Source organism: Nipponia nippon, unplaced genomic scaffold (assembly GCF_047370975.1).
Source record: "Nipponia nippon isolate SJK-2023a ecotype South Korea unplaced genomic scaffold, ASM4737097v1 scaffold_5, whole genome shotgun sequence".
Taxonomy (NCBI): Eukaryota; Metazoa; Chordata; class Aves; order Pelecaniformes; family Threskiornithidae; genus Nipponia; species Nipponia nippon.
The window spans coordinates 210,861-230,678 of NW_028262369.1; the positions used below are offsets into that span (position 1 = coordinate 210,861).

General features: G+C 42.6%; 1 protein-coding gene across 32 annotated transcripts in view; it reads right to left on the reverse strand.

Moving 5' to 3' along the window:
* The window catches only part of MAPK8IP3 (mitogen-activated protein kinase 8 interacting protein 3), a 77,385-nt gene that overhangs the window by 39,574 nt on the left and 17,993 nt on the right, over nt 1-19,818 (reverse strand). For 13 of the 32 annotated variants that reach the window (XM_087734246.1, XM_087734229.1, XM_087734223.1 and 10 more), the window contains exons 2-6: nt 14,165-14,285; nt 13,320-13,390; nt 12,465-12,556; nt 8,556-8,579; nt 4,815-4,959 (exon numbers count right to left, since the gene is read on the reverse strand). In XM_087734246.1, the coding sequence (XP_087590372.1) occupies nt 4,815-4,959; nt 8,556-8,579; nt 12,465-12,556; nt 13,320-13,390; nt 14,165-14,285 (453 nt within the window). The remainder of the gene's footprint in view (nt 1-4,814; nt 4,960-8,555; nt 8,580-12,464; nt 12,557-13,319; nt 13,391-14,164; nt 14,286-19,818) is intronic. The other 19 variants (XM_087734239.1, XM_087734235.1, XM_087734232.1 and 16 more) reach the window with 7 other exon arrangements.

The following is a 19,818-nucleotide window of genomic DNA, read 5'->3' on the forward strand; positions in this document are numbered from 1 at the left end:
TGGATGAGGGAACAGCAAAGTGGTTTTGACACTAAATTGCAGAAGCAAAGCGGATACCAAGCTGGGATGGTCTGACTTTGCTAGCACAGGAGACCTGTGTCCCCATACCACCTTATGCAGAAGCTAGCCAGGCATGGGGTCCAGCTTGACAACACAGTAGAAACAGGTGTGGTCTCCCCATTTCCCAATGACAGGATGACAAGACTCAAGAATTCAAAAATCAGAAGCTGACAAATTAACATACGAGACGGATTCCCAGTGTGAAATGTGCACAAATGGCTCTCAGTTTTACAGACATTACAGCCCCATTTTTGTAATACCACCTCTTGAGAAACATAGGAGGCTTTCAAGGCTCTGTCAGGATTTTATACTGTGAAACTTGTTTGTCAATTAAAACACCCCTGCTTCACAGTCAGCCGATTACCGCCTTGACCAATGCTGTGATCACTCCCAGACCCAAATGAGATCTCCCCGTTCTTTATGGCAGCCCACTCTAATTACTGCGTGCAGGGAGATGACAAAATTAATGTGGAGAGTTATATGTGATAATGAATTGCAATTGGGTGCAGTGACATTCAGCATCTGCACATCCAGACCCAGCTTTAATCGTTACTACTTGTCTCTCCCCTCTTTATGAAAGTGCTAGAAAGATCCTGATTCTGCTCAGAGGCTGCTCTGAGCCTCCCACCCTTGGAGCTGTGACGCTGTTTCCCTTCACTAATTTGGAAGTCTCGGTCTCTTGTTCTAATAGTAACTTTACAACATGACAAAAAAATTCAAAATGGCATGAGAGAGAAGACTGAAAAAAATGGTGACTTAACCCTTTGCAGCCTTTTTTTTTTTTTTTTTTTTTAAATCTGGAATCTTAAGATCTTCCTTTAATTAGACTGGCCTCTATATGCTTATCTTAAAATACCCTGCTGTACATTACACTGTGGAAGTCAAAGGCTTTACATTGCATCTGTGCATTTATATTGGAAATTGAAGGTTTTTGAAAAACTGCGTTACCATTAAATACGATCCACATTTTATATATAGTTTCTGCATTGTCAGTCCAAACAGCAGCCACATTCCCACATGGCCATTCAAATCATCTCCCTGTACAGTTGTTGATTTTAGCATCAAGACTGAGATGGGGACTTTTCACTTGGGCTGCTACATGTGAAAACCACACTTCCCACCTCTATTTCATATTCCTGTTTCAGGAGCTACTTTCCTAATATGTAAAGAAAAAAAATCAAACCAGGTTTTTGAGAACAAATATGATCCAGTAAGTCTTGTACTACTTCAACTGCAGTTTGCCTGCTGTGCTTTCTAATGTACAAAAGGACAAAGAGTATCAAGTGTCAAGTGCAATCATAAAACCTCTTTCCCCAGACAAAACTTCTGTTGGATGAAAGGATCCAGAGATGTTCTTGTACCCACTGTAAATCTATAAGCATAACCAAAGTCCACAAGCATCTCAGCACTGTGAAAGAGACACCCAGGTGGGTCCACGTGCCATTCCTTGTTCTTAGGAACTAGATGTCATTCAGAAAGCCTGTATCATCAGTGTCTGTAGGGCGATTTTTGTATCAGAGATATCCTGTAACTTCTTGTTTATTGACATAATCTTCCCCTCACTCAGAACACACCAGTGAGTAATTACCCTAGTCTTTCACTTACTCTTTGGTTATACATCTGAGTTTTATATTTACCTAGAAAACATACTTTATCAACCTACCAGCCTGCATTGGAGCAATTCCTCCCAGATGTAAGTACTACTAAGGTGCTCCTCTTCACAGTCCAGAAGCTCTATTAATCTTTGCTGTTATCTTCCTTCTATTGTCCCGAGTGCTTCGTTAATGCTAAGTATTCCACTAAGTGTACAGCTCTCCTCTGCAGTGTAGGAGGCGTTCTCCATAACCCATAGCTCACCCAAAGAATACTCTCCACAACCACCACTTACCTACAGCCATACCTGTCAACCTCCTAAACATCAAATGTGTAGTAGTGACCTCCAAAATGCATTGCAAAGGCCCAACATTCATAGCAGTCATATGTCACCATGAGAAGCCACAATTGTGTGGTTATAACACTGAAAGCATAGTACATAAAAACAAAAATGTTAAGGACTTTAATCTCCAAAACATTATGTAAAATAAATATACAACTGAATGTAAAAATAAAATAATATAATCACAGCAACTAAAACAGAAAAATAAGTATATAAGGACACTTAAAATATAACTACAGTATGTCCCCATGAAGAAGGAAAACTAGTCAGAAGAGTCAGGATATACATACTGGGAAGGTGAGTCTTGTGTGTGCAGCTGATGTCAGTGAAATATCAGAGCTGCTGAAGAAGAGGCAAGGAGTGCATGAGCAGTACTGCTGAGATTTCAGTCATGCAAAATATTTGAGAAATAGCATTCCAGTCAGAGAGTGCGCAAGAAGCTTGCAGGAGGAAAATCTCCATTCCAAACTGCAAATCTAGTAAGTCAGTCAATCAATCACATCCTTTAATTATTCATAGGTTTGCTCCATACTCTTAGGAAATCCTCCGTAACATGGTACCCCATCCAAGTCTTCCACAGCCCAAGCTCTCTAACTCCACCCTACTGGCTAGCCTCCTTAAACCCAGCATCCCACTTCTGAGTTTCCCTAACGAGCACCAACACAAATCCCAGCACTACCCATCAGATACATTTGGAGTAGCACACTACTACTTCTGCACAAAGCTTTCTTGTAACCAGAAACAATTTTTTTGCCTGACACCACCACCACCAAATCACTAAGCGATCCAGTCAGTAAACCTCCATTACCTGAACTTGGACATGAAAGCTTCCAATTTATCTGGGTTCCTGTTGCATTCTCCTGCAATGCAGATGCTGGGTTATCAGTGAGATCCACTCAACTTCTTTCTGAAGTCCTGCAATGGTACCGCTTCAAGAATTACGCCTTAGCAAGTCTGTGGAAGATGGATCTAACCCCAGTGTCGTCCCAGCTCTTCTCTAAAAACTAACTCCTGCCACACACGCCTGATTGCTAGAGAGCTCGAGTGCATGTTCACACCATAGTGTGCAGCACTGCCTGGAGATCCCAAGGAATAAACTGGTTCCAGAACCAGAAGCTGGTTGGTCTCTGTGCATTTTGGTTGCTGTTGTGTCCTTGCAGCAGTGTTGTGTTGGCACAGCACTAGTCTGAAGAAACACATTCACGCTCTATCTTCATTTCCACCATCCTTAATTACGTTATTGCACTGTGGCGTTGCTATTCCCTAATTCCAGGCAAAGCTCTCCAGAAATGACTGTAGGACCTGACTGGCATTCTGGAAGTTGCTATGTTTCCCAAATTTCTGTGCCTCTAACACTACAGCAAGGGTTGGGTTCCAAGAACAGTCTCCATCCTACCCAAAGATCTTGCTTTTGGATTTCCAACTTCCATGATGGCAGAGGGCTGACGAAGCGCTAAGGTTTGTGCTGTGCTAAGCCTGGCTGCTTCACAAAGGCAGTGTTAAAAAAGGGAAGCTGCTGCTTTGTCTTCTGCATAAATTTTGAATTTGTCTGAATTTCTTGTGCTATGCATCAAGGAGGCCACTCCTGCAGAGTCCCTCAGGCCAAAGTACCATTAACGTAATCTGGAGACATGCAGAACGGATACAACAGTAAGTTGGGTTTTTTCTTTCTTTGTTTTTTTCCCCTCCTCTTTGCCTTTACTGCCTCAATATATTTTACAGGATTAGTGATTTACAACTTCTCAAAAGGAGACCAGTCCTTAAACATGACATATGAAACACCTGATGTTCTACAAATTCCAGGCAGAGAGAAAGTAAATTTTATCAGACCCTTTTAAAGCAGAACAGAAGCTCTGTGAGATACTGGTGGACATACTGTAAGCCATGCTGCGTAGATGCATCACTGGCTCTCAGGCCTGTCACCAGGCATTTGTGGAACATCATTCAAAGAGAGGAATTTGGTGGGATCCTAAGCACAAAGACTTTGCGAAGTCTACAGGTACAGTTCATGGGAAATGCGAGTCACCACGTGTAGTCTAAACTGTTAACAACTGCAGTGAGCTGTCAGCTAAGGGTACAACATCTGGGTCTTTGGGCTCAGACCAGTCTCCGAATGGCAGAGCGGAGCACCACAAGCAACAGGCAGAACCATGCAGCCGCTTCAGCACAGTTGCGACGCTGTGAGGTTTTTGGCAAGCCCCAGTGCAGAAGGCAGCGTACTGAAGGTGACAGGTGTATTGAAGGTAGACAATGCAAGTCTAGAGCAATACAAGGAACTGAAGACCTTTAAGCACAGTGCAAGACTCGGGCATCCAGAGAAGATGAGGAGCCCTTTTTATTGAAGACAGGAAGGCCAGAACAGCAATCAGTCAAAAAGGACAAACACTGGAGAGCAAGTGCAACCCAATGCCTGGTCCCAGCTGAGGTGCAAAAGCACTGCTCTTATCAAGGGGGAGAGAGGGGACAGGTTCCACCATTTCCTCTCCCAAATAAGCTATAAAAAAGTGAAGGGTTTATCCTCCCTAAATCTCTATCTGCCTCCCCACACATTTCTTTCACCTTGGGGCCAGCCAAGTAAAGGAGATTATCACTGAGACAAGAAGCATGAGGAGCTGTGTCAAATCCCTCCCGTACCTTATACCAGATCTGCAAAAGAATATCTTCCCACCTACAGCACAGCTACCAAGGGAGCAGACACACAGCAGGGAGAGGCTGCAAAGGGTTATGGACACAGATTGGTCTCCATCTTAACGAAAACATGGGATGCTATTGACAGTGGGAGAGTGGGAAACCCCTGCTCTGTGATGGTCTATAAAACCTTGTAGCTGGAGTTGGACTGCAGCTGGCCGAGGTCACTCAGGTGCCAGTGGTCCAGTGTTGGGACGATCTTGGCCCCTATCTGCCCACGTACCATGCCATCCGTGAGGGGGAAGACATTCAGAGAGCTAGGACGTTCCTTCCTGCTAAACAGAGAAACAGAGAGAGAGGGGAAAACAATCTGTTAGCCATTTACAAGGTTCTTATAGAAAAGAAACAGCACACTAGCTTATGTGAAATATTAGTCACTAGAAATTGCATTGCACTCCTTCCCGTCACGTAGCAGCTGTATGAACTCCCAGCTCCCACACTTCCATGGTGTTGTGTACTCAGACCCATGGTGTCTACTGCTAGAGCCATACATCTTCCCGGGGAGACTCTAAGAGGGAAGGGGTCAAGTGACCACAACAGGCACGACTGACTTCTCCATCAGTACGAAACACTTTGGGGGAATGCAAAAGTGCAGGGAATCACCAGCCAATTTAAGCTGGTGTATCTGCTGAGAACCAAAGGTACGGTGGGAAAACAAGCCACAGCAAACAACTCTCACGGCAAAAAAAAAAAAAAAGCTTCCATAGATCCTGGAGATGTCATCACTGGGTCAGAGAAGAGGCTTTTAAGAGTCATCCACATGGCACTTCTGTACATTCCACCCCAAATCTGGTTAGCTCTAACAGCAGAAATCAGAGGGGTTTGGATCGCTTCCAATATTAAGCAAGAAAAATAACACTTGTACTCTCTGATCCCCTCTCCATATCCATATTACAATGCACTCAAAATTCAGAAATTAAACAAAGGTATAAATGAATGCATCATTCATATTGCCAGATGTCTGCAATTATGTTTTCTTTACCCTCTTCCTTCTGGCAATTGCAGGTGACTAGCTAGCTGTGTGTTTGATTCTGAATACAAAAGCTGGCACAGGTTTTGAGACCAAGTTCCAGTGGGAGAAAACCTAGAGCAAGCAGTGGAGGTGGAAAAGGCTGCAGCAGCATGCCGGAACCAGCACCTAGTTTTGTGCCAGAGAAGCAGGCCTGCCGGGACAGAGCACACATCCATTTAGGAGATATCCCCAGCAGCCTCCGCCAGCTGGATTCCAGTGGCCCTGCAGAGATGAACTAAGCTGGTCCTCTGTGTGACATGCACCCACACAGGGGTTCAATGATGGTACTTCACCTACTCTTGTATGGGGCTTCTGCTTATTGGTGCAGGGTGATGAAATCCACCCACCAGTATTAATAACAGTAGACCTTCATGGGCCTTTCTTTAATGATCATCAGCACTGGTCTGATGACCAGGCTAGGCAACCATCACAACCACCTCACCCGTGACTGCAGGTGAAACGACTGCAGCAGGACCTAAGGCCCCCCAGGACGTATGTCAACACACTAACACAGGAGATGGTGCATGAACCAGGTCATTTATGAAGAAAGGAGTTGGAGTGTCTAGCAGAGGAGACAATGTTTGTGGAGAAAACCAAAATGCCCAGCCTTCCAATTCTCAGCACTGCCCACCAGCACAGCGTGCCGCACCGCTGTGTCAGTGTCGCTCGTGCTGAGGAATAATCACTTGCTGCGGCCTACCTCAGACAGGCAGAAGGGGCGGAAAGGTGTTTCCAGTGTGGCCCAGTAAGGAGATCTGGGATGCACTTTTCCTAAGAATCTGCATTAAAATCCTCTCCTGAAGATCCTAAGGACTCATACATGGAAGTTTCACAGACAAATCCTCTTACAAAGGCAGCATGTAACTGGATTTCAGAGGAACACAGACCATTGACACAACCTGATTAACCTTCCTTTCTTTTATAGAGAAAATGCCATTGTCTTTCAACAGATTCAAGCCCAGATTCATATAACATAGGGATTATCAGCTTCCTTGTAGCCTTTCCACTCAAAAGGCATCTTGGTGCTTGTTGCTTTTAAATATTAACAATCACTGAAGGTTTATAGAAAACATTCCACTGCTGTTTGTCTAAATACTGATTTATGACCTCTATCCTGCCTCCTCCTAATACGTCATGACGCCAAAGTACATTTACCTCTGTCTGTCTTCCTGCGTTTCCCTCTCTTTATCCTACTGCTATCATTCCAAGACCCTGAAAGTTTCTAACAAACAGCTGTGTTTTAAGTTTCTAAATAACATACTAGGGAAATTTTTCCCCTAACATGAAATCTTCAACCCTGGCACTGTACTGATCTAACCGCCACAGAAAGTATAGTCAGTTATGTATAAGAGATTATGGAGAGATTCAAAACTAGAAATTAGAACTTCATGCCACAAAGACACAAAATTCCTAGCTTTACAGTTGAACAAATAGCTCAAGGGTCCCAAAGAGTCTACTGCAAAAGAATTATTCTTTTCAGAGAGAATAAAAAAATTAGGCCATTTTTTGAGCTGCTTTAACCATTAGTTTCATATCTTTCCTCTTCTTGAGGTTAGAATTCAGGTCTTCAGGGAGTCATGCTTCACAGGTGTACATAGCTGGAGAAAATTTCCTATAACTGCAAAACATTCCTTGTAGAACAAGTGGTGCAGTCAGAATATCTAACGACATGCTAGAATATAAAGGCTTTTGTGACTATGCCAGGATGGTCCAATGTAACTCAGTGGCAGCACTGAGAAATACAAGCCATCCCAAACGTATGCTGAGAGAGACACTGAATTATATCTCCTCTTTAGGTAATCTCTATCAGATTTCTTTTGGGAACTCATAGCTTATTTCTACGTGCACGTACAAACACATGCACATTTAACACGCGAGGAGATACAGCACCCCACTGAATGTACAGGGAACATATGAACTTCACAGCCCCTGCTGAACGGAGAACAGAAGTACAAAGTCTCCGTAGCCTCAGAAGCTGTAGGATCTTCAGAAAAGGATTTTAATATAGATTGTTAGGAAATTTCCTTGCTGAGTTTCTTTGGAAACACCTTCCAGCCTCTTCTGAACCTCCGAGGGAAGGGGAAAGAGCAAACACTACAGAAGAGCTAACTTTAGCTTTGCAGTCCTGGGGTTGACTACCAGTCTTCAAGGAACTTTTGAGTATCCTCAGGGCTGGTCTAACTTTTGAGTGCTAGAGTAACCTTCATACACCCAATCCTTTCCAGTACAGAGTGACTCTTAACACTTGGTTAGTTCCACCTCGTGTTAGTTACAAGGTAAACAGCAGACTCCTCAATAAAGGTCTGCAGTAGCCAAAACCTGGGATCAGGATGCTCTACGTAACATCCTAAAGCTTATAAAACCTAACAGAACTATGATTTGTTTGCCAGCATTTCAAGATGAGAACTGCTCTCTTTGCAGGCTCTGGGCACAGAACTTGCTGCCCAGCCCAAAGTCAGAAGTGCCTCCAGAGAGCTCCTAACAGTGACATGCATTTTCCGCCCTGCTCAGAAAATATGCAGGCCTTGTACTCTATAGTAAGATAAGGGAGAAAAGATGACTTTTTAAAACATTCTGGGATGTGCCGTGTAAATGTCCAATCACAGAGGACTGATCCTGTTTTGGGACCGAACTTCTGTGTCTTCTGCGTTTGAGTACATAAGCTTCTTCTTGACATGTTATCCCAGCAGCCTGGTGGCTCCCTCTGCCTCACCCAAATGAGCAAGTCCAAGACAGGTGCCAGCGGACAAAGAGGGCAAACAGGCCAGTACAGTACATTCCCAGCATCACACTGTTGCCACTCAACAGCACCCTCCAAAACTAGGATTAACAAAGTTAAGATGCAGCAATAGGATTTACCTTTTCCTCCATGACTGGCGATGACTGCAGTGACAAACATAACAGCCAAAACAGAGCGGCAATCGCACAAAAAGCGAGACAAAAAAACAACCATTAGAGAGCAAAGGTCATGCAAACGTGCAGCCCTACAACAAACATGGGGTACGCATGCACCTGTAATCCACACCACGTGGAAGTGTGCACCGTACTCATTACCTGTCTTGGACGGCAGTAGATACACCCCCCCCCAACAGTTCTTGCACAAACTTCTCCCAGGTGACAGGCAAACATACTGGGTGGACTTACGGTCTTATGCAAATATGCACCCCTATGCAGTCTAACACACCCAAGCACATCCACAAATGAAAATAAATAAATGCACTCAAATTTGTGTAACAGGCCATGAGAAATTATACCCGGGTCCCCCCAGTGCACATCAGTGCACCAAGACACACAAACGCTGGTGTTCACCCCCACCCCGCTGTGCAGTGACACAAAAACACACGTCTGACCCAAGTGCTTGTGCACAGGCATGTACAAACACGGAGCTACACACACACGCACGCACACAAACAGTGCAAAGCTTGAAATGAAGGAAAAAGTCCCGTTTCCCACTGGTGGTTCCTACAAACTCAGACCATAGCCCCTTCAGGGGCTTTCATAAAGTGTTTCTCTTTCTTTTTCTCTGCAAGGAGACTAGCAATATGCCGCACTTAAAAGGGTAAAAGACTAATTTCTCTAACATAAAGAGGTAATTCTTGATGAAAATTTTGCCCTTCATTCCAGACAATGGCAGTCTCGCAGATCTAACCAGTAACACTTCTCACTGTGCATCTCTTTCACGGAATTACAACAATAAAACCACAACTAATATTAACTTACTTGAAAGACAGCGAAGGAAAATCTCATTAAAATCAATTTCTACCATGCAGTCTAACCCAAATTTGGCAGGTGCACATATGAACCACCCTTAAAAAGAGAGAGGCCCTAAGCATGCTTTTGCGTATGGTACTTTTATATATACCTGTGGAAGTACTTCCACAGATATATTCTTATTTACAGAAGGATAAGTGGGAAGGGAAACACACTTATCCCATTTCAGCCATAACACTAGGATCAGACCATGTTCTGGGAGCTCACTGTGGGCTTCCAGACTGGGAGGGGAAGAGAAGAAGGAAGAAAGATAGTCTAATAAGGGAGATTTTCTGAACAGAAGAACACCTACAAACTACTGGTTCTTTTTACACCATGTCTTCTCTTGCTTTCCACACCCCTCATGCCTGTCTCTTTTGCCTAGGAAGGCTGCCATATATATTTTGATTCCCCCCTCCCAATAGATCTTTATATTTTAGACAATCCAATTTTAGCCAGATCCCAAATACTGTATTATGTAATTATTTTTATTCTCCTAGACTACTCTCTGTTGCGAAGCTAATTTACTGTTTTGCAGAAAATAGAGCACAGAGATAACTCACTATACAGCCCACTCGACAACTACAACAGCCTTTAGTTACTCCTCTCCAGAAGAAATACTGCAAGACATTCTTTTCTGAAAAGACTGTTTGACTGTCAGAAGAGGAAAGGTAAATAGTCCCCCTTGATTCACATATAACTGTGTCTTTCCTTCCCTTGTGTAAGGCTTTGGTAGCCTTACAAATGAGAGTATAAAAGTCTTATCAACTGATTCAGAATAAATAAAGGATCTTTCTTTGAGATACCAGTATCTTCCAGCTGCAAGTTATTCTTGTAGCCAAGGCTACAGAAGTTATCTTTAATTATTATGGGAGGTAATGAAATAGCAAATAGACAGTATTGGAAAAAATTCTTCACTGAGAGGGTGGCCAAGCACCGAACGGGCTCCCCAGGGAAGTGGTCATGCCTCCAAGCCTGTCAGTGTTCAAGAATTGTTTGGACAATGCTCTTAGATACATGGTTTAACCTTCAGGTTGCCCTGTGTGGGGTCGGGAGTTGGACTCAATGATCCTCGTGGGTCCCTTCCAGCTCAGGACACTGTATGACTCTAAGGCTGAAGGGAATCTGGCAGGAGTCCCAGGCTAGTTACCAAAGTTTCTGAAGATTCATGTCTTTCACTACTCCCTTTCCATCCTTCAAGCCTCTTTCATTGACAAGGTGGGGTTGGGTCTTTTTTTCTGTCCCTTTTTCTTTCTCACAATACACGGTCAAAACCTTGGCAATTTGAATTCAGTCTTTTCCAGAGCAGTCCAATGCAGCAACAGGGAGCCATAGCAGACAGGGTATTTACATGTCCTATGCCAAGACCTGAAATTTCCTTTCTATTACGTTACCCCAAAATCAACTGACATTCTGGTATTTAAGTGTTACAGACTTAAAAACAAGTTACTAAAATATCCTCACTTATTCTTCCTTTATTCTTAATATATTTCTTTATTCTTAATTTCAAATGATTTTGCTCTTTCTTCATCTTCAAATTTTGCTCAATGCTCTTCTTTTGCATTTCATCATCCCTACCAGATGATACTTCAAAAACCTTCATGGCTTTCCATTTGTCTGTTTTCCCAGTATTTTCATCTCAGTATCTTTGCCCATGTTACCCTTTGTGTATAGTCTGACGTGCCATCCCCACTCCTTTTCTTACCCTAATGCTTCCCAAATGTTTGGGTTTTGAGTGAAGTTCAGTGATATTAACCAGCTGAAGTTCACAGATATTAACCAAGATCAGTCAGACATATTTTGTAAGAGACAAGGGAGGACACACCTAGCAGGCCCTCTCTTCTGAGTATTCCTGGGCAGCTGGTACTGTCTCTGTCTATTTTTCAGACCAACAACTCCCGTGGCTTGTGGTCAGCACATGTGCAAAACCTTTTAACGTTCCTCAAGGCCAGAAAAAATGAAAAAGTCAAAAAAAGACAGGCAAGGACAACAAAAAGATTTAATCTCCTGCAGCATATTACTTGGTCAATAACGTTCCCCTGGAAAACACTGTTTTAGTTTAAAACTTGCTGGGTTAGACAGTGTCACTATAGTGTTAATCATCTCATTAGCATGTGATGATTAACACAAATAGTAATCTGCCATGCATAAAAATTGCCACAGAAAACATCTTTTTTTATGGTTGAGTGACTTAATAGATTATGCTTAATCTGAGTAGATTATGCGTTATGTGATCTATTACATCTCTAACTAGTATTCATGAAACATCACTTTTACTTCTCACCCCACGGGCAATGTTACTGGTATACAGTATCGGAGAGAAAGCATTTGGTTCCTTCACATACCAGTTAAACGCAGATGTATCTGTACTGAAATCAATGTAGCTGCAACTTTTGTGCTTTAAATTTGGTCTAAGATTACAAATGACTAGTTCTTCTATATACTGAATTCTTTCCCACCACTGCCTTCTTTAAGCAACGGCTGGTTCTTACTGCTTTGGTGCTCTGAAACGGGGGGTGTGCAGAGAGGGAGGAAAATCAATTTCTTGCGCGTAGGTAGGTCTATTGGGTGACTGACTTACAGAAAGCTTCCCTTGAAGAAACGGGGTGGGGGGGGAATCCTATAACGGCTAATGCATTTAACTGCTACGGTTTTGCTGGCTATCACACGTACAAAGACACACACACATGCACACAAATATTTTATTTGACACCTCCATCCATTTTATAGATTAACCTTTTACATCCTACCTGAGAATACAAATGTATTTTTCCAGAGGCCCCCCATCAATAGCAGCATGACAAAGCCTAAGCTTTGTAACAGAACACATAAAGCTTCTCCTCTTCAAGGCTTAGAAAACATACCCACAACTCACCCAGAACCCATTACAAAAAAGCTTCAACTACAGTCTGTGCCTACAGGGAAAGATCCTACTTCTGGTTTCTCTCTCTCAAATACACGCAATCAGTTTGTAAGTTCCCGGATGGCATACGTTACGTGGAGAGATTATGGCCCTACCTTCTCCCAGGTAGACTGCCCTCAGTTTGATTATTTCCCCCAACTTGCTGCATCTTGGATCGCTCAATGTGTTCCACATAGGTCTGGATCATCTGTGAGGAGAGAAAAATCCATAAGCCAAACAGAGAAGAAGAAAAGACTCATTTTCTGCATTTGTTTGATCTTCTCCAGCATCCATTTCCAATTCCCTTTCTTTTTTTTTTTTTGCACATCTCCTTGTCTTTGCTCTTGTCTTCTAAGCTGATGATGTAAGTGAATGGACTAATCTGACAGAAAATTTGACAGCAAATAGCGTTGGAAATTACTTAAGCTTAATCTCATAACAGCAGAGCCATGAAAGAGCATATCCAAAAATAATGTACGATGTCTCCCAGAGGCTCATTGGCAGTGGGAGATGAAGTAGTGGGGCACTGTTCACAGAATCACCAGTTCAGGCTGGAAGGAACCTCCTGGGGTCCATCAGGTCCAACGTCCCTGCTCAAACAGGGCCACCTAGAGTAGGTTGCCCAGGACCATGACCAGGTGGCTTCTGAATACCTCCAAGGACGGAGACTCCACCACATCTCTGGGTAACCTGTGCCAACGCTCATCATCCTCACAGTAAGGAAGTTTTTACTCACGTTCAGAGGGAGCCTTCTGTATTCCAGTTCGTGCCAGTTGCTTCCAGTCTTGTCACTGGGCACCACTGAAAAGCGTCTGGCTCCATCCTCTTTACACCCTCCATTCAGATATTTCTGATGCTCCCGAAGTTCAGAAGCTCTAGTCATCACTAGTATTGTAAAGCTGAATTCTTTGACATGACTTTACTTTAGGCTAAGAGTTTATTTATTTAGAAATAATGAGATGACATCCTACCTCTGTGTGACGCTGATGTAGAGCATTATACTCTTTCTTCATTTCTGATTCACGTTCCTCCAGTCGTGAAACTACCAAGAGAAGATTCCAACCATTAGCTAACACACATCAGGCTCTCAAAAGAAACTAGAAGTCTCAAAGCATATTTTGTTAGAAATTAATTTATACCTACTGAACAAAAACTGAAACAGAATAATGCACATTGTGGGATCTGATCTTCATTACAAACTCAATTCATGGGTATCTGCTGTTCCCAAAATGAGCAGACCAAATAGTGCAATAAGACCACAGAAGCAGAGCTCTTCAGCAGTAGATTGGTGCCCCGTAACTGTCCTAGTTCGACAACAGTTTAAATCATCCTCTGGGATGGGCGCCTCTGGCTATTTGAGGAGCAGGAGTACTGGATGGAACACCAATGAATTCTGAGGGGAACCTCAGCCAACAAAACCCAGCTGCACATGTTAAGGAAGTATGTGTAAAAATAAATAAATAAACAAACAAGTAAATAAATGTGATAGTTTATATAAGAAAAAAAAAACCTGGAGGTTCTATGCAGGGACAAGGAGAAACTGGAAACCAGATTCCAAAGCTTCACCAGTGGTCCAAATCTTGCAACTGGAGAGACTGAGCATGCCCCTTACAACGAAGCCTCCACTAAATTAGTGTGGATACATGCCATCCTTTAGAAGGCTCAGAATTTTATACCAAAGTAAGGGATAACCAGACATTTCAGGCTTTGCATAAATTACATTAAAATAAAAAGTATGAAAAACATTTTCAAAGTAGCAGTATATGTGTGTGGAGGGCAAAGTCTATAATCATGTCCGGCGTACAACTTTGCTTACTCTGATCTGCATAGTTTTTGGTCTTCAGCTCCAGCTGTCGAGTCTGAAATTCAAGGTGTTCCACTTGGATTTGTAGTTCTTTCTTCTCCTGCTCCAGTGCATCTTCAAACTCTATAAACTTCTGCATACGGAAGAAGCAGAGAAGGAGGCACAGATGAGGAATACATGTGAAATGTGTTTGCCCCATATGACTTTTCCTCTCCTCACAAAAAAAGAAAATGAGAGAATATAAAGTACAAAATAGGTAATAAGAATTTTTAAGTACTGTAATTAGTCCAATAGCATTTAATCAAGCTGAACAGAGTATTTTATATGAGACTATATAGCTATATTTAATGTATAATTAATACATAAACTATGGTCCAACACGAGTTATGTAAACCAGTGCAACTCTATCATCTTCAGCAACACTGACTCCTGTTAATTTGTCAGAGAAGAAAAGTTCTATTTCTATTGTCGTATATTTACAAATACATATGTCAGAAACCTTCAGACCAATTCTTCTATTTGTGCAGTTTTAGAAAGCTTCATCTATAATTCACGTGGTGGGTGAGTTTTGCAGAAATGTGCAAGTCTTGTGGAAAAGTTATCCACAACTTTGGCAGCCGAGAGCAACCTCTGCACCCAGAGATGGTGACCTGCCCCAGCAGCAAACTTGAGAAGGGCTCTGTGGTATGCGGGAGCAGGGGGAAGGAGGAGGGAAACCGGCAGAGGAGGAGATTCTCACAGCAGAATTTAACAAATTTATACATAGCAAGAAAAAGCTTGGCTAGCTGCTCTTGGCAAAGAAGGGAGGGAAGGGATCATCGCTGCTAACTCTCACTAGCAAGAGCAAAGTGGCAGCTGTGCACACAGTAGTGTGGATTCCTGCACAGAACATTGGGTTGAAGGAAAGATTTTTACAGATACACTCATGTCGCAATGAAAACACAACAGAAAAATACCTAATTTCAGGTTGTTATTTCTGTAAATGTCACTTTTGACCCAGGAGCTTTAGTCACTCTCTGCATTGGATACTAGCATGCACAGCAAAGAAAAGTAAAACATGTGAAACATTCAATTTAGCTCCACCGTAGCACATTACTCTTGATAAAAGCTTTAGTCACAGTTGCTTTCATGAAATATTTAAACTAAACAGGGTCCCTGGAAAGTGAATAGCACCCTCAAACCTCTGAGTATACTTAAGCCTGGTTCTTGTGCTATACATGGTCACGAGAGTTTTTCTGCAAAGAACACTGATGCATACCCATACGCAATAATGACCCATAATCCATACTTCTGGACTCAAAGTGAGCTGGTTCTAGTAACACCCCTGACACAAGCTTGTGGGAAAGTTCGTAAGGCTCAGAAAACATTTTCTCTGTTAACGACATACATCCTCTCCACAGCAAACCAAGTCTAAAGTGCAGTCCCACCATGCTTACGTGGATACTGAAGCTATCTCACTAGCTTCAGAACAAGTCCTATTCTGGCCTTACGAACCCAAAAATTCGAGTCTCATTACATTACTCCTGAACAGCTACATCCAAGGAAGCTAAAACAAGAGAGTTGTCTGCATCAACTAGTCCAATAATTGGAACACAAACTCATCAGATGAGCAGCAAGAGCACGCCTGGGGCTGGGAGCAGCCCTGGATGCAGAGCTGCAGAGGAAGAGAGCGAGCAGGAAATAAAGCCGAGACGGCTTTAATCTACCTTTCAGATGTTTATCGAACAAGAGGAGGCCGCAGGAGGTAGCTCAGGGCTATGAGGAGCTCACAAGGGTGCTTGCTCCTGGCCCTGCCTCTCTTCCTCTCCGTCTGTTTGCAAAACGCTCCTTAGGTTGAGCTCTAACAGATTCACCAGCACGTGCATATCAACGGCCTGAAATCTCCCCTTTCTAGAGGTATGAACACTGGGGAAGAAAAGCCTTCTCTCCCCCTCCTCTGTTCTCTGCACAGGGGAAAGTATTGCTCTCTGCAAATAATGCCACTCAAGAGGGCATGGCAATTTTAATTTAACAAAGTAAAGCCTCATCGTACTCTTAAAAGAGACAGACTCTGGTGAAAATCATTTTTGGATAAGATTCCCAGGGAAACGAATGCATTTACATGCACAGTAAGACCATTTTGTTAAATTCTGCACATGAAACAATATGCACAGTATTCGACTGCATTCTCAGGATAAGCCCTGTGCACATTTCATATTACTTTTACTGCAATAATTAGCAGTGACACTGGAGCCATCATTATGTTCATGAACTGGGTTTCTCTCTGTAGACGACTAAAAGGCTACATCATTTATTATTCTTGCAGACTTTTAAAACTGTTCAGTAAATTCATCTGAACAATGAGTCAGTTTTCATTCCTACATACCTGTATTTATAGAAACATTCAAACGCGTTTGAGCCACGTCTCGTTTTCCTGCACTGGGTGTTCTGCAGTGCCTTTAATCTTTAACTGGGCTTTTAACTTTCTTTTCCTTCCTGCCCAAATTTATTGCAATAAGGGTTCCCCCTCCCCCCTGGTTGTTTTCCAGCAGTATTTTCTAGAAATACCGGAAAGGCCAATACCTTTCTTCCACTATAAACGAGTAATCTCAGAGGCTAAACATTTACTTTTTAATTAAATTTTAAGACTGTACAAGGTTTTAGATTTTTAAGTAAGCATTTTTTCTCTGAGATGTCAGTTAAACATTGAAATCCCTTAGTCACTCACAAATATCCAGCAATCTGTTTTATGGATTTTGAGAAATTTATAAAGCAATCTGCTTTATAAATTTTCAGATTTATTCCTGAAACATTTTCCAGAATAACATTATAATTTCAGCATGAGTGAAAAGGAAAAAAAAAACCAACATCCTAACCAACACAGTTACACTGACCAACAAACCTAGAGAAGCAGCAGTTTAACTTGCTCCATTTGGAGGACTGATGGAAGCTACACCAACAAAAGAGCTATTTTTCTGGTATAATCTCCGTCTCTCCTCGCAGGGTTTTGCTGGAACCACTCTGTGCTAAAGCTCTATTGACGAACCCTTTTAATTACAGCCAAGGGCTAAATCCCCATCATATCGCACTGGCTCAGCTTTCCCTGCCCTCTTGGCTCAAGATGCCCTCCTGCTCCTAGTTCTCCATCCAAGAGCATGCCACCCAGGCCAGGCAGGAATGAGGCTTTTAGCAGCAATAAAAATGAATGGACTTTAAGGAAAACATTCACAGATTTCTCAACAGTAAATAAGGAAACAAAAGAAGGTACAAGCCCAATTTTATTCCCACTATGTAGGTCATCTTTAATAGGATTCCTGGATTTGCTACTGCTGTTTTGGTTTAATTCAGAAGAAACTGATTGAAAGATTAAGTCTTCTACAAATATGGCTCAGTCTTCTTATTCAGTCCTGTCTATTTTGCAACCTACAAGTAATCAAAGAAACAGAAAACTAGAAATCAATTAACCATTTGGAGAAGAGAGAGACACGGAGACAATAATATTAAAAATTAATATTATCCTAAGTATTCTCAAGGAAGAACAGCATTTCAGATAAATGTATTGCAGTATAGCCTGTCCTGTCTGCTGAAGAGATCGAAAGACATTTGTGCGCAGGGACCCAAGGGCTCTTTACTCTCCCTGTCTGCGAAGCACCTTTTAGCTGCTCCTGCATCAGAAGCCATCTCACCTGAGGTTCTCCCTGCGCATCAGAAGGTCTGAGAGCAGGAAAAGTCCCAGAGCCGGAGGGGAGCGAGCAGCCACACCAGCAGGATGAGGCGGAGAGGTTTCACTGCCGGAGCTGTCCCCGAGCAAAGCGCGCTCCTGATTGAGGAGACGGCTTAGCACACGCTGTCACTGCTGCTCATCCTTCGTGGTACAAGTGAGCTCTCATCAGGGTATTCAGGCAGGCTTTTTTTTTTTTTTTTTTCCAATAAGCCGGCAGCAGACATTTCATATAGCATCCAGGGAAGAGCCTTACTAGCCACTAAAACCAGCAGAGATTGAAATGACCTTGTTCAGAAATATGAGCACATCCACAAGCACAACTAAGCAGTGCCAGGAGTTTGGGGAAAACAGGCACTTCAGGTACATTTGTATTACTCTTGTGAAGAGCAGCCTCCAGAGACGGAGGCAGCAGAGGCAGCGCTTTGTCTGCAGCATGGTGCTGTGCCATGGTCCTCAAGCTGCGGCTCGTGGACCACAGTACACGACTGTGGATGGCCCAGCCACGCAGCATCACCTGGGCTGGCTACGGTCTCTCTCCTGCCCTAACAACCTGCCAGGCGTGTCCCCTAGCACACAGCAAACCCCCTACCACGTGGCGCTCTCTGCACCAACCCTTGCCTTCCCATGTTGCTGGAAACTCACACCAGGGCAGGAAAAACAGAGAACACAAACTGAATAAAGTAATTCAATTTTTTTTTTTTATTTTTTATTAACCAGACTCACAGAGGCAGTTATGCCTTAAAACCAAGCACATATTCGGTGAATGCAGCTCAGTAAATGAACATCCATAGGCATTTCACATTTTGCATTTCTTTCAGAGGCGGGGGGCGTACAATCCTGGCCCTGCTGAAGCTGTGGGAATGTTCTCAGTAACTTGAAGAGCACCAAGATTTCACCCCGACCTTTTAAACCTCGTAAACAGGCAGAGGGGACACTGACTTGAAAGTCACCTTCCCATCTGAATATTTTCTGTCTGTAATATTTACAAAAAGCACCAACAACAGTTATAACAGAAAAAGAATCCTTCTGGTTTACTCGTTTCTTGTTTTCCATCTAAGTTTGTGCACAGCCAATCCTATCTAAATGCTGCACAAATGTTCAAGGCACAAAGATGAAGCTCCATGTGTCTGTGGGTGCTAACTAAAATCAGCAAGCCTTCAGAAGGGAAAAGAATATTCACATGAATCAAATGCATACTTCTGGCCTCAGAAATAGTACAAATTCCAATGACTTACTGAAAGCAGATACTGCAGATATTATTCTTGCTTCATGATAAATATAAATATTTAACAGGATAAGAGTGGGCCAAAAAAAAAACAACAAACCCCAAAACCAAAACCAAACAGCATAGCCTTATAATCTTTTTAAGGACATCTTAAAATAACTGAGATACACTATTTACAAAAACCTCTGACACGAATTAAAATGCCCAGGGTACTAAGTTTAAAAACTGAAATGCAAATTTGCTGACTGCATTCTTTCACTTTAGTGCTGCCAAGAGGGGAAAAAAAAAAAAATATGGGCTGGCAAAGAATCACAGGCTTAACTTGCTGCTATAACCTGCCCTTGATTTCAAGGGGTTTCTCATTTGCGGAGCCAGGTACTGCAACTGATTTTCTCTGATGGTTTCACTGCACGGAGTTTGGTTCAGACCCACACCTCGGTGATTTCACAGCTCCCAGCTCCATCTTTATGGAGATGCAGTAAAGATATTTAGAAAACAGAAATAAAAAGGACCAGATAATTCCACTGATGGTTAAGAAAAAGTACTCTTTTTTTTTTTGATCGCACTATGACAAAGTAGATGAGTGCACTGGAAGAAGAAACAGCCCACACTCCCAGTAGTTCTCAATAGCAAGGCTGACCACAGTGTTAATATTTTTATTATTTTTTATCATTTTTACTGTTTTTTCCAGAGCCTCTATGCTTGCTTTCAAAGAGTAATTTCTGACTATGAACAGCT